Genomic DNA, 27,269 nt, shown 5'->3' with positions numbered 1-27,269 from the left:
CCTGGAAATGTGGGGCATGGGGTAGGAGTGCAACGCCGATCTTCCAGTGCTTGAATTTTTTTGTCCATCTCGGAAAGCACTTCTTGAATAGATGTTAGAGCCAAAAGAATTTGGTCATCTCTCTGTTGCGCAGAGATTTGGTTAGTGTGCGGAGGCTTGGATTTTTCCGGAGGTAAGGGACTGTCGCTGGATAGATGCTTCCTTTTTGCTTTCTGCCCTATTGTGCGAGGAAGAGAAGCGACTGAGGCAGGAGAGAAAAGATCCAAGTCCTGGGACCACTCGATGAGGAGGTGGATTAGTTGTTCGTGGCTGAGATCGGGAGGTGCTTGAATATTGTAACTGTACAGGGTGGACAGGATTTTCTCTTTGGGCCATTCGTTGAGGCTGAGACGAGTCTTTCCTGTTAACTCGGAGCTGCGCCTGAGAGGGAGCACTTGATCCTGCTCATCCTGATTAGGAGTTTCTTCGAGCATTTCTTTGAAGATCCCCCTAATCTTCGGTGATATCTGAGCTGTCCATGGAAAGTAAACCAAAAAACACCAAGCTGAAAATATGAAAAATGCGAGCTTGACTAAGCTGGAGGTGAGTGATAGTGCCACGTATATATACACGTACCTGATATAGGAGAGTTGCTGGGATTGGAGGGAACTAATGCTTGCGCTAGATTTCTAGGAACTCTGTTTGGGGGAACTAATTTAACAAGTTGTCATAGGAGATTTAGTCAGATTTTCATACTCTTTAAATCGCGTAACTATGCATTTACATAACATCTCCGTTATCATGAAACCCATGATACACAATAAAAACAACTCTGATCACGGCATCCTCCATTCACCGATGGTTGATTTTTGTAAATGCCACGAATAAAGACTTCACTATTGGCCACTTCAGAGTTCCAGGAACATGGCTTGAGGGAGAAATTGGTTCTCTAGGAACGACCCTAGAACTACGTGGTGGGAAAGCCCTGTTTATTGAGCCAGTGAGGCTCCCCAAATGAACACTATAAACTGATGCCAACAGAACAGTGGATCCACTCTTAACTGGATCCAGATTACACTCTTCACCATGACACAAATAGCTTCCACTTAAAGGGATAATATGATGCGATTTCAAGTTTTCCTTTCTCTTTGGACTGTTACAAGCTCTTTGTGCATAGATAAGATCCATAAAGTTGCAAAGACTAAAGTCTCAAACCCAAAGAGATATTCTTAATAAAACATTTAGACTCGTCCACGCCCTCCTAAAACACCTCGTTTAAACATGTCCCGCATGTCTACGTCACGATGTGGGAAGATTTGCATAACGCTGCCCAAATGTTCATGCAAAGAAAGAAGGTGTAACTTTGATTCCCGATGTTGCCGCTGGCGCCATGTTGTGGAGACGCTGTTTCGTTGTGAAAGCGAAAATACTTTGTTTGGCCTTCCAAAAGAGGACACAAGTAGAAATCAATGGTTAAGTTGTATTTACAACACTGTTCTATAACAATTCAAACCAAATATTTATTTGTGTGCAACGCATTTAACGGAGGACTGTTTCCTGAACCTACAATGCCGGCTGTTCTGACGAACAACCTATAAGCATGTTTTCATATTTAAAGAATTTGCCACTGATGATTCAAACATGAGTTTTGGGAAGTGTAGAGTAGTGCTTGTTGTTTGTCGCTTCTCCGATCACAAATGGAGAAATGGTTTTATTTTTACGGGGCGTGATACGCAACACAACGCGTAAAAATACAGTATAAGTCATTATAATCCGTAATTATGTCCCCCCTGGACGCAACAAATGCCTCGTTTGTAATGGGTTTTATTGTTTTTGTCTTGTCGCACCAGGACACACGGCATCACAGTATGGTGAGGGGCGTAACATTTCCGTCACACGCTTGAGGTATTCGGCCAATCACAATGCACTGGATAGCTGGCCAATCAGAGCAGATGTTGCTTTTCAGAATGATGAGCTTTGTAAAAAAAATCGATGCATTTCAGAAAGGCGGGGCATAAAGGACCAACAATGATGTACAGTATGAGGAATTTGTTTTTTTAATTAAATCACATAAACACATTGCATTACACCAAATACACAAAATAATTTTCTTTTCGCAACGTCATATGACCCCTTTAAAAGCATTAGAGTCTTTCATAGAGTGTTGTTTTACACTAACATTGAGAAATTTTAACCAAAGTGTTATAGACCAGGGTTGCACAATAGCTCTATAAGTCGATAATTTAAAACTAAAGTATAATATATTCACTAATTTTATGACTAATATGTAAAAATATGTAATATGTAAATAATGTAAAAATATATATAAATAAATAACAGCACCACCTCTCTACACATTCTGTGATAATCTGTGTTTCCAAGCAGCAAACCATTTCTCATCACGCTGTGTGAAATACAGACTGAACAGTGGCTCAAAACCACTGTATGAGCATATGATAAACAAACTACAGCTCTCGGCTGAATAAAAGAAGCCAATGTCACACTAGTAGCATAAAGTTTTGATGGACGATGATTGGAAAAACCCGTGCCGAAAATCTTCAGTACGAATATGTGTACTGTTACACCCTAATATATATAGCCACTGTGTAAATGAATAGCCTATATATTCCCATACCGTACATGATCCGAAAGACCCATATCGAAAAAAATTGCAGAACTTCATTGGAAATGTACAGTTATATATATTCTTTCTTTTGATAAGAAACAAAGTCTTATCTTTCAAATTATGTAAAAAACAACAACAACAACAACAAAAAAAAAACAGAAAATTCAAACAATAAATGCTGTTTTGGTGCTCTTTGATGTGGCGCATCAGATCGCTGTATAAATGCCTTAGTTTAAATGGCAGTGTGAATCACATCCCTCACTTTTTACTAATAGTTTTAAGGCAAAATAATCATGAATGAGCAAATCATTCCTCATGTAATCACCCAATCAGTGTTTCAACCTCGGAAAAAACATCAGTAAAACAGCTTGAAAACAAAATGTCACATTGCATTTACCTCATGCAAGTCATCAGTGTCCACAGCTCGTTAATTTGCTATAGAAAAATTAAGTCTAGAGAAGAGCATTTCACTATTTATTTGACTACATATGCATTATATTTTACTTCACGTTAGTGATGTCTTAATTATTTAATGTATGTTTAAATAAAACAAGTTCAGTCAGGATCACTTGAGTCAAAAGTACCATAGACAATTCTTTTAGTCAAATTTTCATATTTTTTATTTGCATGATTGTTAAAGTTACATTTGGCACTATGGCTCTGTTCTGAGTTACCCATCCTTTTCATGAGCTCCATGAAAGCTAGTCAGGGAACAGCAGCAGCTTCTGGGGACAATCTCCCATTTAAAACTGGGAAAGCAGCAAATAAATTCACCATTGAGAACAAAGCATGCATCAATGAAAACAGAATGACAGTAAGTTAAACAAAAGTTAAGGAAGAGTTAGGGGAGGAGATGAGTTGCAAGCAATGCAGTGGAAGCAGCCAAGCAGCAGACTGAGAATGCATTTAAATAGGGCGCCCTGTTTGAAAGGGACCAATTGAGTGCTTAGCAATCAGATCAGCTGTTAGGTCTGGGTATCAGCTGATAGCGGAGCTTGACTACGCGGCCTGCCCATACTGATGCTGAACGCTATATTTCAGTCAGGACCACTTGAGTCAAAAAAAACAGGACAATTCTTTTAGTCAAATTTTCATATTTTTTACTTTCATGATTGTTAAAGTTACCTTTGGCGGTATGGCTCTGTTCTGAGTTACCCATCCTTTTCATGAGCTCCATGAAAGCTAGTCAGGGAACAGCAGCAGCTTTCTAAATGGGACAATCTCCCATTTAAAACTGGGAAAGCAGCAAATAATTTCCCCCCAAACAGACCATACCAGGCAATCATCCCTGGCTCTTCCTGCTAAATCGAAGAGCCAGCAGAGGATCAAAATGAGCATTTCAAAAAGCCAATCTTATTTATTAAAAAAGAATAAGCCAATAGATCAATGTGAATCTAGCAAGAGGAATGAAGCTAGAGCTAATGAAGCTGTAATTAAATAAGCCCATTAGTTACTGAAGCAATATTTATTTCAACTACAGATCACAAGCATCACTCAAAGCTTTCTGATCCTCAAGGATGACTCGAGTATCTGACCGGAGGTACCGTTCATAAGCTGCCGAAGACCATCTTCCCATAGCTTTAAGGGTAGAAACAGGAGTAGAGGAAGCTGCAGTTGTAGCAGCCCCTATGTGCAATGAATGAGCCGAATAACACTCTGGGGGAAGCCCGCAGTATTGACAAAGCAGGCGGAAACGGGATGCAAACCAGGCTCTGGACATAGGCTTTCCCTCCTCTGTTGTAAATAATGGGTCCTCCAGACGAGCTTGTGGACGACTCCTCAGATAAGCCAAAATAGACGACTGAGGACAAAAAGCAGAGTTAGTTTCAGAAACATAAACAAAAGATCCTTCCCTGTTCCTATCAGTTTTTGAGTGCTTTAGAAATATGGTGAAGTGGTAAGAAAGTGGTAAGGTCATGTGACGGATTGAAGGAATCTGTGCGTGTTGAAAACTCGCCACCTCTAAGAAAGCCATAAGCAAAACAGATTCTAACATCATATCATAATAAATCCCAAAGCATTCCTCTCTCAGACATGATAATTTTTTCACAAGTGGAAGTGTGAGAGGGAGACGTTCATCATTACCTTTAGGTTTCTCTTTTTTAAGTCCATTAAGCAGGAGACGAATTGATGAATTTTCGAGCAAGCTGATGGTGGATGGATCCAAGCAATGCAGGTGGAATTGGATGCCAGCGATCATACTTTTGATAGATGAAGGCTGCATTTTACAGGACTCAAAACAGTGGACTATAAAAGCACTAACATACAGTATGAAACATTGACAGGAAGTATATTTACGTACATTTTTAATGTCGAAGTTGCTAAACCACTGCGCATGTACTTGGCTGCTGAATGTAAATAAGATTGAAGGGTCATGTGTAATTTATTACGGTTTGGCTGAAGGGAGGGCAGACCAAGCTGGCTGATGCTGAACCTGGACACAGGAGGTGGAATTTCTGAAATTCAAATTGAAATTCAAACTGAAGTTCCTCCATTACTGGTATAACTATCACTGATCATGTCATTTCCCTCTCCACAAGTGTCCCCAAACTTGGTGTAAGATTTGATCCACAACTCAGCTTCGAAGCCCATATCAAAAACCTCTGTAAGACAGCTTTCTACCATCTCAGAAATATTGCAAAACTCCGTCCAATGTTAACCTTAGCAGATGACTTAGCAGATAACCTTAGCTGAAAAACTGGTCTACGCCTTTGTCTCCTCCAGACTGGATTACTGTAACGCACTTCTCATCGGGATTCCTAACAAAAGCTTGCAGAGACTGCAGTATGCTCAGAATAGTGCTGCTAGGATCCTGATGAGAGTTCGAAAATATGATCATATCACACCCATTCTCCATTCACTTCACTGGCTCCCTGTTTCCGCCAGGATTGAATATAAGATCTCCCTTCTAACCTACCAGTGTATCTATGGAAATGCCCCTCCCTATCTGAAAGAACTACTCACACCTTCGACTACTTCTCGATCACTTCGCTCAACAAATTTACACCGCCTCCTTCTCCCCAAGACAAAGCTCAGCACTATGGGTGATCGGGCTTTCTGCTCTGCAGCTCCTCGGATTTGGAATGCCCTTCCCAGCCATCTGAGGGCACCTCAATCTATTGAGACTTTTAAAAAAGGACTAAAAACATTTCTTTTTAGGAGAACTTATGACTTTTAATTATTAAACCTTTTAGTATTTTATCCTTTCTAATTGATCTTAATTGCAGCACTTTGAGATTTGTTTCAAATGTAAAGTGCATTACAAATAAAATTTATTATTATTATTATTATTATGGTCAGACAAATAACGCTCGTCGAGGCGACCTCGTGCCATCACTTTGCTGGCACGCTTCCATGACATGTCCAACTTTGCCGTGGCACGATTCATAACCTCCAACAGCTCCACATACGCAGGGCAGGAGGATTGAGAAGGCTCAGCCTCAGCTTCTTCGCCACCCTCAGACATCTCCTGCTCTTCCTGGGGAGAACCCAGCAGAGCACTAAATTCAGTATCAGAAAGTGTTAATGACAACACATCATCCTCCTGAAGTTCACTCTTGTCTGCCGTCGAAGAGCGCAAAAGGAAAAGTCCCTCTCTAAACTCCTCAGTGAGATCCACCTGCGATCCCCACGAGCTCACTCTCCTCCGTGCCTCAGCAGGAGCGGGTCCTGAACCGCGGGAAGCAGATGGCTGTCCCTCTTTTTTCGAAAAGAGACAAATGAGAGCGGAGCTTTTTCATAGAAAAACATTCGCAATACACGCAGATCACCCCTTCAAGGACATCGCGTGTGTGCTCTTCGCCCAAACAAGAGACGCAAAGACTGTGTGTGTCATCAGGTGCCAAATAACGCCGACACGGATGTACACATTGTCTAAACACCTTGCTAGTGGATGCCATGATAAACAGAGAAAGATCGCTCTTAACGTGGAGCTCGTTGACAAGTTGAAGTATGTATTTCTTAGTCATCGGCAGCGGCAGGAAGAGGCTGTGGAGTTCGCCAATGTCTCTGGGCACTTGCAGCCAGTCTGTCCAGCATATGACAAGCTGTTGGGTGTTATGTCTTGCACCACAGAAAAATTAGATCTGCCGTGGAAGTACAAAAAGTGTGAACCCCCTCATGGTCACCTCAATGAATGCTTTTTGTCAGGACATAACTGCCCAGCTCATGAGTCTTCCTTTTCTCCCAGATATTCACACTGATGGGCGGAGATCTTGGGAAAAATCATATTCTGCCCACATTAATTTCTCTCAGACAAATTATCCTGATGTGAAGGGGATGGAGGAGAATGGTTATGTATCGATGTCTACAATTGAAGAGACGCTGGCTAGCTATCTCTCGTTTGGTAAGGCATCCGCAATGAAGACACCGTCTCTGCCAACTCAGCAGCTGCGCATTACATTGCAGCTGAATGGCAGAACATATGCAGCAGCGGATCAGGCTGGGGTGGCTTTAAACACAATTGCTGTGTTGCAAGTCTACTGGACTTGTGTGTATATGTGTGTGTGTGTGTGTGTATATAAATATATATATATAATTTTTTTTGAATGAATGAAAATCGTATGTACTTTGATAAGCAGTATAAACCTTTTTTGGAAAAAAAAATGTTTTTGCTAATATATGAGCATTTGTGATGTAAATGTAATTATTTTAAATGTTATTGGTTTACATTTTGTCTACTAATTAATTATTGGCTGGTGACCTGGGTGTCATTATCTTCACCTGTGCATGATTACCCCTATTTATATTGTTCTCCGCTGTTAAGAATCTTGACAAATGCTGCTTGCTTTGCCAAAATGTTGGTAGGTAATAAAAGATACTTAAATGAGTGTGTAGGTTGTTGGTTTTTTTTTTTTTTTTTTTTTTTTAGGTAGGTCTTTGGCCACAGTTTTACATCTTGTCCTGAAACTGGACCTATGATATTTCTGGCAGCATGCTTCTATTCCATCATCTGCCTTATTGATGGCTGGGTGTTAGAGGCTGAGTGTGAATGCTTTGTTGATATGAACAGCGAACTATGTAGTAGGCTCTTCCTGATCCTCCTTGGTTACTGTTTGCTATGTTTAGACCTCCACTTGTTTCAGAGATTTGTCTTCATTGAGGCCTCTGCTCTCTTCAAGCCTCCTTGTAAGATGTCCTGGGTTAGGGTGACCAAACGTGACATTTTCCCAGGACAAGTCGTGGCCAGGATTTCTATATTGCCTAAAATATCCACGTTTTGGCTTTGTTTGTGCAGCTTGTTGTATGACAAAGTACCGTGAGAGCTCTAGAGAGCAGACGGCTTCTTGTGCTTTTGAATCGCTCTCACGGTACTTTGAAGTCATTCACGATCAGTATGCTCAGTGCTGCTTCAAGTCGAACACTTATATGTACACGTATTTGCATCGCTTTGACCGTTCTCTGTAGATCCCACCTTCTCACGCACCACAACTGGTCGATTACTTACAATGTCTGCATTTTATTGGTCAAACGATCATTACCTTCATTAAGTATGAAAACAGGAAACCAAAGCCAAAAGCTGGATATTTTGGGCAATATAGAAATCCTGGCCAGGACGTTTCCTGGGAAAATGGCACGTTTGGTCACCCTGTCCTGGGGTGTGTAGGGTAGTTAGGTCTCCTCTCAAACTAGAGAGTCATGATACTGTGACCTCCGCTCATAGAGCTCGGTTCAGTAATTTAAGTTGCTAAGCTCTTTGAGCCTCCTGGGCTAATATGAGCATTGCTAGGCCTTCTCTTGTTATAGTGAGTTATTTTGGTGTCTGCTTCACAGAGCTCCTATAAGAGAGCTATTGTGGATTGAAGGCTCTCTGGTGACCTCCTTGCAAAATGTCCTGAGTTCGGGGTGTGTTTAGGTTGGTGGTGGTGGTTAGGTTGACATGTGAAACCTCCTCTCCTAGAGCTCGGTCAGTAGATAGCAAAGTTGTCACGCTCTCTTCGAAGCCAGTGTTGTTAGGCCTCCTCTCACTAAAGAATGTTGTCTTTATTGAGGCCTGTGCTCCTCAGAGCTCTGCTAGTATAGCAACTGCGAGTTGTAGGTTGCTGTCTTGAGTGCTGGACATAATTAGGTCTTCTCTCAATTTACTAGGTTCTCTGTGAGCCTTCTTGCATAATGTAAAAGTTATCAGGCTTCCTCTCATTGAGGCCTCTGCTTAAAGAGTAATGGTAAGTAGTAGGTTCTTTGTGAGCCTACTTTCAAGATACCCTGATGTTTTAATCCAGTAAATCCCATTTGGCCAAGTGGGAATATAAATTACTTTCAGGGAATACTAGGGTCAGCATGTACTGTAATGTCACTTGATTATAAAATGTATATTCTTCTGCATTGATTTAATGAAGTTGTACTGGAATGATGTTAATACAAATGTATATCAGCATATTTTATTAGTATGTGTATTTATTTTATTTGTGCTGTCTACTTTGCTAATAATTACTTTTATCATCCACCAAATTTTATAAGACTGGTTAGCTAGCCAACATTGGTATAAGCTATAATGTAAATGTACTCAATATACAGTGTCATGCAAAGAGAATGGATTATTTCAAATTATAGTCTTGAGTAGCCAGATCTCGATAGTTTATAGTGAAACTATCAAAAAAGTGCAATTCTATTTACCTTATCTGTCCTTAATTAAATTACCTAAGGATTGCATATTGTAAGTAGCATGCTGCAGTTCACTACCACTGGTGTCTTATATAAGAAGGGTTTCTTAATTCTCCAGATGGTCCCTTTAAGCATTACTATACTAACAAAAATAAAGGATGTGTACAAAATAAACTTACTGAATTCATTTTCATGCATTGTCACGCAAAGCTTTGCAACACTGTGAATTTTTTTTTTTTTTTGGAGGTACAACAGCTTGTCAGCTAAGTACCCTTAAAGATATATCCATGCAAAGTTAAGATATATATGTGTGTGTGTGTGTGTCTCTTTGAATGTAACACTACACTGCAAAAACTAATCTTTGTAAAAAAAAAAAAAAAAAAAAAAAAAAATTTACAAATGCGAAAATGTGAAATGAGATTCATTCCTGTTTTTTTTTTTTTGTTTTTTTCTCACACTACATTTAAAGTCATCATCAGCCAAGAAGAATTTTATGTGATGTCTAATATAATTTTTATGTAATGTGTTTTAGGTATAGACCAAGGTCAGATGGCATATGAAGGTCAACACTGGCATGCCACTGAAGAGTGCTTCAGCTGTGCTCGTTGCAATCAGTCTTTGCTGGGTCGTCCCTTCCTGCCGAAACAAGGTTTGATCTACTGTTCCCGTCTCTGCAGCCAAGGGGATGAACCTGAGTTGTCAGACTCTTCAGACTCTGCTTTCCAGAGTGCCCGTTCCCGTCAGTCACGCCACAGTACTCAGATTGGCAAGAATGGGACAAAAGGCAAAGGTGAAGGTGTACGACAAACATCATCTGGCCCTACACCATTGGTTGGTGATGCAGAGCCTCTAGCTGTTCAAATGGATTTGCTGAGCATCTCCAGCCCAGCTCCCAGCCGTACACCCCACCGCACACCAACTAGAACCCCAACTCGGTCTCCAAGTCTGAACCGTGAGCAGTCAGTTTGGGTAAACAGGGATGAGCCTTATTCCTATGAGTCTCAACAAAGAGATTCCTCCACATCTTCAAATCCCCATCAACTACGAAGCCAATGTAGCATGCGTAGCGCTTACCCTTCTTCTCCAAATCAGCCACCCAAGATAGTGAGCAGTCCAGAATCTTGGTCCAAAGAACAACCTGGGGGTAATTCCAAAAAGCCTTCAGTCATGGCTGCTCTGAGGGGCCACTCTTTCAATGAGAACTGGATGCACCATGGCCAGGAACCAGAATTTCATGCTCCTAAGCTCAAAACACAAATGAGCTTCAATGAAGTACCAAGCCGTAATTCTGGATTTTTGGACAAACGCAGTATAAGCATGCAAGGCTTTCCCCGAGAGATGCGTCCTCCATTGCTGAGGAGCAGGCACCAATTTGGGCCAAACTATGGTGAACTTACGCCACTAGAACAAACACCAAGAGGTTCTGCTGACTCACTGGCCCATTCATACACTACAGGTATGCATAAATTCAGTTAGACTGGGACATATATTATGATACGTCATATCACTACCTGACAGAAATATGTTCAAAACAAGACATTAATTGGTTTATTCAAATTATCACACATTTCATGTAGTATAAGTATTTCTGATCTCTGTCCATTATTTGTTTTCAGCAGGAAACTCTTTAGATGGGACCAACAGGCGTCAGGAGCACTTCTCTCGATTTTCTATGCCTGACCTGAGTAAAGACTCTGGGGTAAATGTATCTGATAAAGGCACCATGGGTACATTAAACTCATCAATGCAGTTCCGCAGCACTGAATCCCTGAGCTCTGTCCCAAGACCTCTTGCTGATATTGGCATGCCTGTCAGAGTAAGGTATCCTCCTCCACTATACTGGGATTCATCTAGAGGTTTAAGTTTTGAGGATCCAGTCAAAGGTCGCATCGGTCTTGCAGGAAGCATGTCCTGTATGCAGGAAGGTAATGCCCAAGCAATGACACCACGGCCAAGGCGCACTCAGACACAAGACTCACCCAGACAGCAGCGCCAACATCAACGTCACCACCGCAAAGGCCAGAAAGGTCACAAAGGTCACAAATATAACTACCGCTCACGCCGCTCTCGGTCAGACAATGCCCTGCATTTAGCCACAGACAATCAGAGTTTCCCTGGGGACCCCATTCATAGATTTCACAATGACTTTGAGCGACCATCCTCATCAAGAGTGTCACACAATCTCTTTGGAGCAAATTATGGGTATCGACAACAATTCTTTAGGCCTTGTCCTCGAACCACCTCTGACCTCACCTTGCAGGATCCTGGAGGTCCACAGATTGGACAGTATATGGGTAGGTATGGAGAAACGGTTGAGAATGAAGATCAGTTTTGCTCAACCTGTTCCTCTTCATCAGAGGTGTCAGAGGATGATGGTTACCTTCTGGGTGAAGTCATTCCACGGCCAGTGCAGCTGCGATACTTTGACAATGAGGAATTACGACATCGTTATAGTCCAACAGTGATGGGTGGTCACACTCAACTACATACACGCAAACGGCGCAAGAGCAAGAACTGCATCATATCATAAGCAAATGGTAATGTGAGTATCTGAGTGTGTGTATGTGAGAGTGGGTATACAGTATACAACAGAAGTTAGTACAGTGAGTACAAACAGACATGCCGATAGATACAACCCATAGGTTTAAATTGAAAAAGTTCTTATGTTCACAGGTTATTTTATAACCATGTTTGTGCAATTAGGTTAATTGGAAAAATCAGTTCCCTTCCAGGGGAACTTCTAACTCCATCCTCTAGAGGTCGCTTTGGGGGAACGCCTTCGACGAAACCAGTCTCTGAAGCATACATCTAAACACTACAATAACATTGGTTGGCGACAGCCTATGACGTCATTACTGGCTCGACCACAGTATAAAAGGGCGCCAAGAGAACATGTCACCCAACACACTGACTGTTTATGTTAGCGTTAAACTATACAACTAGAAGTGCATGTTCCCTTCGCCAGAGGCTTTGCTCAGAGCTTGAATCATGCGTGGGAGACGTGGGGTATGACCCATTTCATGTTTTATGTGAATTCACTAACTAGTCTTTTTTTTCTGCAGTGCTACTTGGACCCGTTTCTGTTTTTCTGACTTTCTTAGGTTTGACCCCCTGCTAAGTCAGAATCTCTGTCTGTTGACCAATTATGGGTGGTTTCACCAGTCAGTACCATTTCCAAGTTGGCTGATAGCCCTACATCTTCGGCTTCGTGTTTTTGGATACAAAGCCTGGGCTTCTGTGAGAGCTTCCTAGCATCAGGTCCCCAGTATAACGCTGCAACCTCAGGACCTGCGGGTCCTCCATTCAGGTTAAGCATTTTTCAGAGTATAATGCTTTGTTACATGCTCCCTGATCTCGTGGCTAGGTGTTTGCTTCAAGAAGTGCTACTCATCTCTCGCCCTAAGAGGTCCCCTAAGATGTGAGTCATTCCTCAACCATCATGCACGTTCTCTGAGCTAGAGCTCCTCTCACTGAGGCTCAACACTCCTTAATTCCACTTTGCAGCTCGATATATGGTCTTGCCCACAGGACTTCCCTGTCACACTGCCCTTATGGTCGAACTAGTAATCGCCCCTCTGTGGAGAGGACTTGAGCATACTGCGTTCCCTAAGGTACATGTGAGATGTGTTTCTGTGGAAACCCTTCCTGAAAGCTTCGGCTCTATCATCATAGAGAGCATGATATTGCATCCAGCTGCATCAGTTGACCATCTTTAATTGGGCCCTGTTGGATTCCCCACCTTCTTATCTAGCGCTGTTGTGCTCTAGGGCCCGCCTCAGCCTGAGAACTGAGAGTGCTGCTCCCGAGAACTCCATATGCAACAATACTGAGTTGTTAGGCCCAACTCTGTCACCTTCTTGGTCATTTGCATGGGCCTCCACTCTGTGGCAGTGACACAAGGTAGTTTGGCCACTTGCTGCCTCCCTGGTACACTGCCCCTGTCTTGGTTGAGCCTAGCTGTGCTCCCCTTGACCTGAGGGTCACCTGTGAGCTCGCTACTTCCATTTGAGCATTGGAGCTCCCCTCACACCGGGTCCTCCACTCCCTGGAGCTCCATTTTGTGGCCTCCTCAGGTTGTTAGGCCTCTTTCTGCCTCCCTGTTAGGCTACTCTTTTGGTTGAGCTTAGCAGTGTTTCCCTCATTCTGGAGGGTCACTGGTGAGCACGCCGCTCCCAAACTGAGCATCTGAGTTCCTGTCTGTCCTCTGCTCCTTTGGGCTCCATTGGCCAGCCACACCAGGTTGTTAGGCCACCTTCTGCCTCCCTGTTGGACTGCTCTTTAAAACCCTGGTGGACTGCTTTTTTGGTTGAGACCAGCAGTGCGCCCCTTGTCCTCAAGGGTCATTTGTTTGAGCATGCCACTCTGAATTGAGAATATGAGTTCTCCTCCTGTTTTGTGAGTCGAGTCCTCTGCTCTTTGGAGCTCCATTGAGCAGCTGTCAGGTGGTTAGGCCCTTTCTGCCTCCCTTTTAGACTGCCTTTGAAGGTGAGCCTAGCAGTGCTCCCCTTGTTCTTGAGAATCACCTATGAACACGGCTCAGGCCCCAGATTCCTTACCTGGGCCCCACTCTACTGACATAACTCTGACAGTACCTGTATGGTTAAGCTTGGTAGTGCTCCCCTTGTTCTTGTGGGTTTCTATGAGCATGCCACTCCCGCCTGAGCATCTGTCATGCCTTCTCTTTTGAGTATCGAGGCCCTGTCTTAAATAGTATCTGATTGCACATATACTATTTAAACTGCCTTTAACTGAAAAATGAGTGTTTACTATTGTCATTTTGCATTATTGACACACTATTTTCCTAATTAATGCTGTACAGTTGCTTTGACACAATCTGTATTGTTAAAAGCATTATATAAATAAAGGTGACTTGACTTGACTGTAATTTAGTCTTATTAGGTTGTTAGGCCATTTCTGCCTCTCTATCAGTTTCCTCTCATGGTTGCCTCGAGAAATAGAAGTGGGGATGATTATCTAGAGTTCTGCACTTGTGACTGCTTTAGTCTGGTTGGCGAGGCTCCCCTTAGCTAGAGGGTTCTTCTATGAGACACGCCAACTTCAGATCCACAGGCACTAAGTTGAGTACCCTGCTACTCCTGAGCAGTCTCTGTCACATCAGGTACTGGCCTGCTGTGGTTTTTGTAATCTTTTTAGTAACGGGTATTTCTAAAATCCATATTTATGCTAAGTGCACATGCTAGTTCTCTGTGTACTTCTTTAAAATCCATATCCATGGTAAGTGTGTGCATTAAACCTTTGTGCACCTTTCTAAAATCCTTTATGTAGGGGTGATGCGATGCTAGCCTCATCCCCATTCTCTGAGTTGGCTCAGGCCCCGGTTCTTACTTTGGGCCCCACTTTCCATGTGTGTATCTTTTTTATATAAATTTTTAAGCAGGGTGTTTGCTACTTAGTTCCCCGAGTATCATGTGATCCTCGGGTAGCTCGTTCTAACAGCAGAGGGTAGCCCCCTTGGTCATAGGCCAAGATATGGGTTTATGTCAGCCCTGAAACTCAGCCGCATCCCCATAAGGAATCCTTTTATTCTGATTCCAAGCCTTGAGCTTTGCCCTGGGCTCAGGCTTCCTCAAGCCAGCTCCCTCATAGGTAAGTTCTTTGGTGCATAGCTCAGGCATTTTAACATAGGGGATGATGTCACTTACAGGCATCAAAGCATCCTATGGGCAACTCCCTTAACTTGGTTGAGTTGGTACTTAGTGGTCTCTTTAGTACTGGCATGCACTCCCCTCAGCATGTCAGCATGGGTATACAATCCCAGAAGTGACCTCTAGAGGATGCAATTCGAAGTTCCCTCGGAAGGGAACATCTCAGGTTATGTTTATAACCAGGGTACCCTGAGAAGAGAACGAGACACTGCGTCCTCTAGACTCCTTACCATGCTTCGGACATAAGCTTCAGACGAAGAAGCAGATGACGTGTTCTCCCAGTGCCCTTTTATACTGTGGTCACACCGGTAATGATGTCATAGGTTGTCGTCAGCCAATTTTACTGTCATGTTTAGATTTAGATGTTTTAGCCATTGTTACATACGTGACCTATGACATTTTGTTTCAATAACCACATATTTCCAACTTGTGTGTTTGTCATTACATTAGTAGAGTACAACAAGGCTAAAGGCGCACTGGGGTATAAAGCTCATTTGACTTTATTCTTTTTTACACCACTAGATGGCACAAAAATTCACTTCAGCACTTTCCTTAACAACCACGTTTGACTATGCACATGGAAATTTGGCAGAAAGAAATTCTGGGCTACTTTGATCTAATATTAATTTATTTGTTTGTTTGTTTGTTTATTTATTTACTGTTGTAGATTTATATATCAAATACAATAAATAAAATTGACTACATGTTTAATAATTAAAGCTGTCAGCGCCCATAACCTTGTGGTTAGTGCGCCGACGTAAACAGTGCGCATATATATATATATATATATATATATATATATATATATATATATATATATAGATAGATAGATAGATAGATGGATATGCAAGGTATTTGTTTAGTTTTCTTTGGCAATCTGAGACTTTGGTAGTAGCGATAAACAAATTTTTCTTAAGATGTCGTTAGTCTTCTTGTACCCTATTCACTTTTTTGTTTTTGAAGGGCCTGTATTTTCAAAATAATTTTTCTAAAGTAATAATTTTTGCTCATAAGAGGGAATGCACTACATATAGAAATAACGCAATTGTTTACAGGTGAAATTTTTTTATGCACAGCAGTGTACTCACTTTTGTTGTGTACTGCATGTGTTTGTTCTCAATTATCCTATATCTATGGGTTGAAATCCAATTGAAGCATGTTCTGATCTTAACTCGTGTTTACTGTGACTGGAGATTGCACAATGGTCAAAAGTATTAACCTCTGTTTATTTGAACAGCACATTGAACTTTATCTGTTGATAAACTATGAATTTTGTTTTGTAGAAATTTGTGCAATAACAATTTACGATATAACTTCATTTCAGAAGAAGTGAAGACTCAGTGGGCACTTAACATTCCGAATTAGCATATGGATTTTTAATTTATGCTGGAATGTCTTAAATCGTTGTTCAGATGCATTACTGTTGAAAAGAATTTGGGATTACTGATCAGAATATGCCGTTAACTCAAAAAAAAAATCTAATTACAACCATTGTCTTACATTGCGATTCTGATTCTAGTCAAGGTTACATTCTCTCTTTTTTTCCCCCTTAATTTTTGTATAATTTTGTGGCAATATGGTTTACTATAATCCCCACGCTGCTTACTGTTAATTGTTCTAAATAGTTTCCTATTATGCGCTCTTCATGGTTTTCAACTTGTTTTATTAATGTCGTTTTAAAATTGAACTTTTTAAAAATGTTTATCATTTTGCTGGGCAGTGTTGGTAATGGTTTTAAATGCAATATTTTGTCTTTTCCAAAGTCATTAAATACTATTTACAAATAATATCTTAAAATTAAATGTTTTCCTAATGATAAAAAACTATATATATATATATATATAAACAATGTAGTATTGTAAAAGTTCTGTAAATATTGTCTTAAATATTTCTATATTTTGTATCCTCAGATGCATTATTTGTATCATATTGTAGAGTGTAGAATTTTATGGTGACTGCATGTGTATCCCCAGTTCATGTCTTGTATGTGAATTAAATAACTATTAACAAACAAACAATGCCTTTAATGAAGTTGCAGATTATTACAATCAAAGTGATCCATTAAAAAGTATATTTTATATTTTATTTTCTGCACAAATTGTCAGAAATAGGATGAAACTTTTTAAATCTGAACTAAGGTTGTGTTTCTTTTGACATTGCTCCAGTTTTGGCTAACCCTCTCCTGTGAATTTACACACAATCTTGTGTTATCTTACATATAATGTATTACAATTCTGCAGGTTAGTGGAAGACCGTTAGTTTTATTTGTAAAACATGTAGACAGATATACTGTATATACTATGGTAACACTTTATTTTATCACAAGTGCAACTAACATTTCATATGATGTCACATGATGTGTGTTTTAAGTTTATATACAACAAATTCTGTATTTTTGACTCTGATGACCACCAATATTTTAAGCTTGTTGCTCAACAAGGAACAAATGTTGTAGTTACGTTTTGCAAGCAATATAAGGCAGAAAATGTAAAATGCAGACATGTCTATTATATTCACACTATTCAAATTCATGGATTTGTGTTGACTTTTCTCACTGGTTTTGTGGGATTACAGATACGTGGAACATCCTCTGTTTACCAACAAAAGGAATACAAAGGTGTAATAAAAGTAATTTTATTGCCTATGTATATGAAAATTGTTTAAAGAAACATTGATATAGCTAAAGGCATGATAAAGTGGGGCAAATTTTAAAGTTGAATGGATAGCGTGCATGAGAAGCAAATAAGTAGCTGGATTTAGCCATGTGTTTGCAGTCTTCACTTGATGGAATGTAGTTGGGAGGTGGATGGATTGTCTAGCTCTCTGGAATCATACTCATGGATGAACTGCTCCATGGCCTTGATGCAACGCATGCCAATGTCCCTCAGGTTTTCACGCAGAGACAGCTGAATTGGCTTCTCCAAGGATGGATCCTTGGCCACCAACATCTTCACAACCATGCCAAATGTATCACAGTCCTGCCGATACACCTGTATGGATTATTGACAATACATACACAAAACATAACAAAAAAATGAATTCATCAATATAATATAAAATCAATAACATTAGAAATGATACCACAGATAAATCAAAACACACTTCCATTGATGCATGTAAGCACAAAAGAAAAAAGGTAAAAATGTAAAATAATATACTGTTTGTCAAATTTTAATTAATTAGCAGTTTGACAAAGTAGTCTCCATTATGACTAAATACACATGAAAGGAAAATGGAGCTTACAGAATTAGAGACAAGCATGAATTGCTGTAACACCACTGTATTTGTAAAGTTTATTATTATTATTATTATTATCAGGGGTTCAAGCACGAAGCCCAGAAACCCTATTATATTTGTAAATATTTTTATAATGAGAGAACCCAAAAGTGGCCAAAACAATTAAATTTGGTTCCTGCTTTATAGAAATATAGTTTTACATTACAAGTTACATGGTACCAGTGCAGGAAAATCTCTGGAGTCTGAACAGCAAAAGTTATCAAAACGAAGTTCCATTGTTGGTCGGAATGAGGTATTTTCACCAAACTTGAAACAGATATGAATGAGCTCAATCTGAGGTCACAGCAAAAGATAAGAAGAAGTAAATAAATAATTAAAGTGGGCAGCCTTTTTGTGCACCCCTGCATATGTTAGATTTCTGTATACTGAACAACTCTGCCACTGCTGTCAAGCAAACCTTTTGTTAAATATTTGACATCATGTAAATATACATGGAAGTTATTTGAAACTCATTCCTAGACAATATTTTGCTGCTATATTTTAAAGGGGTCATCGGATGCAAAATTTACTTTGCATGTTGTTTGAACATAAATGTGTGTTGGCAGTGTGTGTACACATTCACCCTATAATGATAAAAATCCACTCATTGCTTTATTTTGTTGTTGTTTGTTTGCTTGTTTAATCCCTAAAAATAATATCCCCTTTTTCAAATCAAGCCGTTCTCAGCTTCTTGTCAGTGTGATTGACTCATAAGTGACTGAGGTGTTCTGTTGTTGATGTAATAATGAACACAGTAGTCGTCGTTTACTCCCGACATCTGAGCCGCTGAAGACGCAGTGGATTACATTAGTTTTTTGTTTTTTTTGAAGTGCGTCTGTGTTCGTGTGAATCATTCATGATCCATCTTCACCTCCAGAAGAAGTGAGTTTAAAGGTTTTTTTTTTTTTTAATGAATCTTTGCAAATCGCCTTTCCTAATAATGTGCTAGTTAGCACATATTTAACATTTAAAAGAACACGCAACAAAACAGGTTGCTCTGAAAACAGCTGATTTTTTACAGGGTAAAAAGGGTGTTTTTTTTACACTACCATTGAGAAATTTTAACCAAAGCATGTTACAGACTTTTCATTAAGACCCCAAAGAATCATATCAACTTGTGGAAAATGGGCATCCGATGACCCCTTTAAGTTTCCTTTTACAAATATACACTGCCCAAAAGTTGGGGATTAGTAAGACTTTCACAGACAAGGCTTAAGCTAGTCTCAGACTAAAATGCATGTTTGAGTTGTCTCAACTGAAAATATCTTGCTCTGACATATCTTAAAATATATCAGTGTCATTGTTCTGTGTCAAGATTTACACCTGTAATTTTTTCTTCTAAGGCATATTTGTAAAAGTTGCTTAAATATTTTAATTTAACTGAGGCCAAGTCCTGGCTTAAGATAAGCCCCGTTTGTGAAACCAGGCCTTAATGTTTTTTTAAAGAAGTCTCTTCTGCTCATCAAGGCTGCATTTATTTGATCAAAAATACAGAAAAAACACAGTAATCTTGCAAAATGTTATTTCAATATAAAATAATCCTTTAAAATATAATTTATTTATGTGATGCAAAGCTGAATTTCCATCAGCCATTACTCCAATATAAAGTATCACATGATCCTTCAGAAATCATTCTAAGATGCTGATTTATTATTAGAATTATCAATGTTGGCAGCAGTGCTGACAAAACCGTGAAACTTGGAAACTGCAATAATTTTTTCAGGATTCTTGATTAATAAAAAGTTAAAAAAGAACAGCATTTATTTAAAATACAAATCTTTTCTAACAATATAATCTTGTTATCACTTCTTAACAATTTAACACATCCTTGCTGAAGAAAAGTTTCTTTCAAAAAAAAAAAAAAAAAAAAAAAAAAAAAGAATAAACATTTACTGACCCCAAACTTTTAAACTGTAGTGTATATTGTTAGAAAAGATTTCCATTTTAAATAAATGCTCTTCTTTTAAACTTTTTATTCAGCAAATAATCAGAAAAATAAATAAATTGTCACAGGTTCCAAAAAAATATGAAGCAGCACAACAGTTTCCAGCACTGATAATAAACCAGCATATTAGAACCAATAGCACGATTATATAATCGAGCTCTTAAGAGCCACAGTAATCTTCCAAAATGGTCCCACCATTGCATTGCACTTACACGTTCAAACGCTCTGACTTTTCAGCACTATATAAATAGTCACGCTATTACATTTTATTTTCAAATTCAAAATGTCACTTCGCCAACACTTGCTGCACTTCATCCAGTAAACAATATGAGACCAGTACGCCTCACAAGGTCAGTTTCACTGGCACTTATACCAGTCCCTCCATATAAAAACAACTATGGTCAGAAATCCTTTTTTATACATATACCAAAATTTGGAATGATATTCCACACCACATAAGAAAAATACCATCCATCACATGTTTCAAAAAGGCATACAAACAGTTACACATGTACTCCCTGATCGTTTGTTTATTATTTGAGTTTGAGTTTTTATTGTTTTTAGTTGTTTGTATTTGTTTAGCTTGTGCTAATGTTTTGTATACGTGTTTTTGACCTTGTGTTGTAAATTGTGTTTTATGTTTTATGTTCTGCAGAACAGGAACCTGCTGGAAACCAGTTTTTAAACCGAGTCAGGCCCGTTTAAATTGTATCTTAATGTTACCTTTTAATCTTTCCTGTTTAATAAATGAAATGAAATATTAGAATGATTTCTGAAGATCATGTGACACTGAAGTACTGATGCTGAAAATTCAGCTTTGATCACAGTAATAAATTAGATCTTAATGTATATTAAAAAAAAAAAAAAAAAAAAAAAATATATATATATATATATATATATATATATATATATATATATATATATATATATATATATATATATATATTATATATAAATAATTTTACATCATAATATTTCACAATATTAAATTTTTTTCCCCTGTAATTTTGATCAAATAAATGCAGCCTTGATGAGCAGAAGAAACTCCTTAAAAAAAAAAAAAAGTAAAAATCGTCCTGATCCCAAACTTTTCACCGTTAGTGTATATAATGTTACTGAATAATTGCCCTATTTATGTACCATGGTATTCAATGGCATTTCAATAATTTCAGTGTACAACATACAAAAAACATGGTGAATGTAACGGTACTCCAGAAGTTTTCTGTGAACCAGTTTGGCCTGGAGGGCAGTACAACTAGCAAGAGCATCACTGGTTTGGCATTCCCCACATTTTCCATATTAAGACTTTCTAAATGTTTCCCTCTAGCTTTCCAAATTCTTTCTGAGATGGAGGGTTGTTTATGCATCATTTAATTTTCAGTTTTTCTTATATTAGTGTTATATTCAATCTCTACTGTGACAATAAGTGTTTAAAGTTGATTCTGCTGGTATAAGGAAACAGTTAAAGTGATCGCGCCGGGGTGCACGCGCACACACACACACACACACACACAAACACATCAGTTCCAGCATTTCTAACTTGACAGCGCAGGGGTGAATTCCGGAAAGGAGGTTCAACAAACTCCGAGTTAAAACTTGCACTCTTAGTTGACTTACGCTGAGATGGGAAACCCAGAATTTTCAGTTTCAGAACAGCTGAACAGTTAGTTCAGAGTTAGTTCAATCCACTCAGAGTAGGTTGACTCTGAGTTTAGCGTGTGCACCACGACTATGAAAAGCCATGATCAATGGAGCTCTGAAATTATGATTCACCATGGCAACAGCTCCCGCCAAAAAGACTTCTGCATACTTTTCCGTAACTTTAAGGCAGTTCAGGTAGCCATGGTGGATCAAGGGACTCAGGAGGCCATGGCGGATTCTCCGTGACCTTAGCCGGCTCGGCCACGGGCATATGCCGCCCCCCCAATAAAAATCCAGAGCTCTGGGGCTGGAGCTGACACTGGAAAGAGCCTAGGGACTAGCAACAACTGCCTTCTCCTCTTTAGATTCCCCTCTAAGTTCGGGGTGAAGGACGTGGTCGGCGGACTTGACACTGGAGCGCACTCTGGGGCTGGAGCCGACACTGGAGCGACCGGCGGGCTTGAGAATGCCACGGTTGGTGGCCTGGAGCGAGCCGTGGCCGGCGGGCTAAAGTGAGCCGCGACTTCCATGCTGCCATAAAAACCAGGAAAACCAGGGCACCGTTTATTTTTTGTCAGTCTGGAATTCTGTCACGGTACTGCTGCTGTGTATGAGTGCGGAGCATAGGAGCGAGGAGACATAGGAGAATTTTACTAATTTTAATAATCAAAAGCAACTAGGAAAATACACATAGCAAGGTTGACCCAAACATGAACAATTCCAGACAAGGGAGAACAGAACGGCTGGAACTCAGATTCGGCTGATAACGAGCTTCAAGCATCAAATGGGTGTAGGCTAACGTTACATGACTTTACAAATATTTGACATTCAATAAATATAGATATCATTCAGTGTATATCTGTGTATATCTGACATCTGCTCTGGGGGCCAGTGGAAGAGCCTTGTTTCCTTATAATGGAAGAAGAGGACAAGAAAAAAGGCCCTCAACAATCTCCTGGAACAATCAGAAGCTTCCAGAGTGCCCTTCATATTTCATCTTGTGTTCAGGGGAGTTATTTTTGCAGGATTGTCATAACAAAATGGGCCTAAGAGTGAATTGTTCATTTGATACATATTAATTAGAATTTATGCAAGATTGTCATGACAAAATATGCCCAAGAGTAATTTGTTAATTTTGTAAATTTTCATGCAGGATTGTCATGACAAAATAGGCTTAAAAGTGAATTGTTCATTTTATAGACTTCATAAAACTTTATCAAATTTAATTATTGTGTACATTTTAATAGTTACTTTTAAACTCATGCTGCTGTTTGTTTGTGTGTGTTTTATTGGAATGTTTAATTTTTTATATAGAAAAATTTATAATGCACATGTTCTTGACTTTGGAGTAAACATTTATTCAGAATCTTGTGATTATATTAGATTATATTTATTATATATAAAGTATATTTTCGTATAAAATGGCCAGAAGTTTCAAAAATTATTTTTAATATCACAAACAGGAAATAACTATTTATGTGTAATAAACGTATTTTGTGTAATAAAACAAATTACCTTTTAAAAACCATAAGGTGGCACTACTCTGTTAAGAATGTAAGCTCCGCCCCTCACTTCCGGTTCTGTGGCTGTGGTTCTGAAACTGCTGGTGCTGTGGGTCTGCAGCTGGATACTATTGCATTTTCGGAAGGTGTGATGGTGGATCCAACCACACTGGAAATCCTGAAGGAAATTCTAATTATTAGGTTACTTAGAGGTCTTAACCAGATGTAAGCAAGTGAACGCCATTTAAAAATGGTACTGTTCAAATAAATATCCATGTGGATATGGCAAAATAAGTCAAATCAAATTAAATTAAATCCTCTCCTGATGTAAATGTAACTCCCCACAAATTAATGCAGCCTCCTCATCTACAGGATCCCTTATAAAAAACATGCCATTTTTGTAATTTATCGTGTCTGCATAATGAAAGTGGTCCGGTGAGAAAAAATATCTTGTCTCCATTTTCATTAAGATTATTTTTCTTACCCCGCTGGCAATTAATTTACCCCAGGAACAAGACTAAATATCGTATATATTTTTTCTTATATAAAAAATGCATCATGATTTAAGAATTTTTAGATATTTGTACTTGAAATGAGACATGAATGAATGAGGTATTTAAACATTGCTTACGCTTTAAAAAGGGGGAGGAGACCGAAAGAAACCCTGGGTTTACTGAAGAAAGCCTGCTCCCGACCTGAGAGGTTTAGTTTGGTCTTTTACTGGAACCGAAAAAGTTTCCCTTTTCTGGGGTTAACAAACTTTTAAACTCTCTAACTTTCTTAAATACACCAGAGTTGGTGTTTATCAAAATAAAATACTGTGTACCAAACATCAGTGCGCCCGCCTCTGTGTCACCTTTGGAACGCGACTGAAGTACAAAGCCTATACATAATCAATAGTTTAGCATACAGATACATTGCAAATATGGAAATATTATGGAATATTTGGATTTTTACTGAATGAGAGCGGTAGGATACACGAGCACAAAGCTCCATTTCGCAAACAGTTGAGTGCACAAGCGTTTAAATATACTCCTTTGTTAGTCTGTGAGAGACGCATTCAGAGTCAGCACATGGTCACTGTCTAGTGGGCTTTGTTTTCAACTCACGGCATTTTCTGTTCTTCTTCTGGCAGCCACTTATCAAACAGCGTTGCATTGATTGGGGGTGAATTGCCTGTATTCATTTTTAAGGCCTCATGCACCGAACAAGATGTCCGTACCGTGACAGTTTGGTACGAATACATGTATCGTTCCACCCCTTCTTCTGTAATGATTTATATACTGTATTATTTAGATGCTAAAGCAAGTGGCAAAACATAAACACACCCTGCAGTCTACTTATCTTACATTAAAAGGTAGTAGGCTATCATATCATTGACAGAAACAGCAGAATGACAGAACAGCAGTAAATGATAACTGCGATAATAAACAAATCAACGAGTTTGCATTTGTGTGTTTATGTATGTATTGTATTTGTTTTTGTAATATCAATGCTGTTTAAGACAATATAGCACCATCCCCTGACCATTAAAATGTGACAAATTCATTCAAAAATACCTTATTTAAATCTGACATAACTAATATTCCACCACGACAGTCACGCTAAATGGAGTCGATTTCACCAAAAAGTGCACCTGGAAAGATCTAGTTGTACTTTGTGCGCTGACTATTTATGTGGTTTTGCCTCATAGAATGTCTGATCAGGTTTACATATAACTATGGGGATGGGTAGGGACATGTTTGTTTCATTTTTTTTTGTCATGGCCACGTAATAGTAACAGAATGGAAAGTCATTAATGGAATGAATAGAATGGCTTACTATGTTGAGTCTAAGACATGGAATGTTAAGACGCAATCTTGAGATTGTATGTTAAGGGAAGGCCTTTATCTCATGGCAGCGAGTTTAATGTGTAAACAAACCTGTGCAAGACCATAGCATCCTGGATTATGAAAAATTATTATTATTAATACATTTTATTTTAAATTAAGAATGACAAAATAGTGTGGAACTAAGATACAGTGGTGTCCAAAATGACTAGACCACTAGTATCTTCAGCAGCTAAAAATGGTTTGAAGTCAGTTATTTCTATCTTGTGCTGTAGTGTGTCAGTAGGAAATATCAGTTCACATTTCCAATCATTCATTTAGTCATTAATGTTAATAATGCAGTGAGAGTTTTGTGCTGCACACAGAGATGTGATCTGATCATCATCAGTCTGTCTGGAGTCACATGAAGAAACAGAACAAACTGAGACAGACTCAATCCAGAAGAACTGTGGCAATGTCTCTAAGATGCTTTAATACACAGGCCGTCTGTCTCATTAATCAAACAATAAAAAAAAAAAAGAGGGAATCAGTCCCTGCAGTTGATTCAACTGCTTTCGTAGTTTTAATATTCAATTTATTTGTAATGAACAAACACACTAAGGGGATTTTTACATTATTTTGTATTTTACATATTTGTTTTTCTTCCTTAAATGCTTTTGTTTAGATGTAAAAGTGGAAAAGGTAATGCATTATTTGCTTCTTTCTTACATTTTTTCTACTGCTTTTTTGCATATGTTGTAGCAACTCATAATGTAATAACCGCAGATAATGTAAAAACTGAACATAATGTAATAAATATTACATTATTATTGTAATAAAATATTCATAATGTAATAATTTTCTCAAAACGTAATAATCTTGAACTCATAATGTAGTAATAATGTTTCAAAGTAATAATTTTCCACATAATTTAATAGGTTATTGTATGAGAAATGTATTACATTATGAACACACTGTGTCAACTTATAATGTAATCACTGTTCATAAGGTAATACCAGCACATCATTTAAAACAATTATTATTATGTTTACAAAATCATAATTATCTTTCAATATTATAAATCTGAGCACAAAACATAATCAAAAGCTTACTAATTTTGATATATGGGCATGGTTTCACAGACAGGGCTTAGACTAAACCAGGATAAGGGCATAGTTCAATAAGGACATTTAAGTAGTCTTTTTATAAACGTGCCTTAGAAAAAAAAAAAACCTTACTGGTGTGCATTTTGAGACAAAATAAAGGCACTCATATATTTTAGGGTCAGACAGAGCAAGTTTCTTTCAGTTAAAACAGCTCAGACTTAGATTTTAGTCTGGGACTAAGCTTAAAACTTGTCTGTGAAACCGGCCGATAGTCATTAAAATGGTTGTTATAAAAACTAGTTTATATTCTACACAAATGTATAGGCCTAATGTATTTAGAATTTTGACGATATGACTAGACGGTTATCTTCCTGAGGTAAATGTTACGTAACTGACACATTCTTCACAGGCTGTTATACTTATGATTTCCCTGGTTAAAACCGCTTATAGGCAAAGAAGTCAGACTTTATTTTTCACCATATCCTCTGATGTACAGTACATTCACATTATATATATATATATATACTTGTATTAAAGTGAAGAATTGTTCATTTAACATGTGCTCTGTGCTGCCGTTGCCTGAGGCAGGTAACACGATCTATCCCAGACTACATTAGACTTTGGAAACTTTATTTGTTTTTTCCAAATTTGTTCATAAAAAATGCCTTCAATTCAAAGGACAAATCATTTAGTAGGGGCGCAACTGAATTGTTCCTAGCAATAATTTCGCTCTGGAATGGCGCTCCTGCTCTGATGACGTCAGTTTGACAGCTGGAGCAGAATATCCTTAACCACGCCCTTCCAACCATTAGTCTGCTGTGAGTGAGAGATGAGAGGAGGAGCGCAAAAAATAAAACCCCTCCCTCTACTCAGTATTTCTTTTCAGTTGGTAATATTCCACCACACTGAAATCCAGTCGGCAGCAACTTCCGGTTCACACAGACTTTAAAGTAAATATGTCAGCAAACTGCATTCTTTCAAGGATGTGCATTTAATGCATGGCCAAAGTAAGAACATAATCTAAGTGTTGAAAACATGCAAAGTAGGATTGCCGCTCAAAATACACGTGCTGGTCATATAATTAGAATATCATTAAAAAGTTGATTTATTTCACTAA

General features: G+C 38.7%; 2 protein-coding genes across 8 annotated transcripts in view; one reads left to right on the top strand and one right to left on the bottom strand.

Moving 5' to 3' along the window:
• The window catches only part of prickle2a (prickle homolog 2a), a 125,819-nt gene extending 108,899 nt beyond the window's left edge, over nucleotides 1-16,920 (top strand). For 5 of the 6 annotated variants that reach the window (XM_042730366.1, XM_042730367.1, XM_042730368.1 and 2 more), the window contains 2 exons: nucleotides 9,741-10,664; nucleotides 10,825-16,920. In XM_042730366.1, coding sequence (XP_042586300.1) covers nucleotides 9,741-10,664; nucleotides 10,825-11,738 — 1,838 coding nt within the window. In that variant the 3' untranslated portion in view covers nucleotides 11,739-16,920. The remainder of the gene's footprint in view (nucleotides 1-9,740; nucleotides 10,665-10,824) is intronic. The other variant, XM_042730369.1, reaches the window with a different exon arrangement.
• A 250-nt stretch (nucleotides 16,921-17,170) lies between these two features.
• Nucleotides 17,171-27,269, bottom strand: part of LOC109094692 — a 69,449-nt gene continuing 59,350 nt past the window's right edge. The window contains exon 6 of one of the 2 annotated variants that reach the window (XM_042730372.1): nucleotides 17,171-17,864. In XM_042730372.1, the coding sequence (XP_042586306.1) occupies nucleotides 17,652-17,864 (213 nt within the window). In that variant the 3' untranslated portion in view covers nucleotides 17,171-17,651. Of the gene's footprint in view, nucleotides 17,865-22,247; nucleotides 23,417-27,269 lie in introns of those variants that run through there. The other variant, XM_042730373.1, reaches the window with a different exon arrangement.

Source organism: Cyprinus carpio, chromosome B8 (genome assembly GCF_018340385.1).
Source record: "Cyprinus carpio isolate SPL01 chromosome B8, ASM1834038v1, whole genome shotgun sequence".
NCBI lineage: Eukaryota > Metazoa > Chordata > Actinopteri > Cypriniformes > Cyprinidae > Cyprinus > Cyprinus carpio.
The sequence above is the reverse complement of the archived record's forward strand: the minus strand, read 5'-3'. Positions and strand labels throughout refer to the sequence as shown.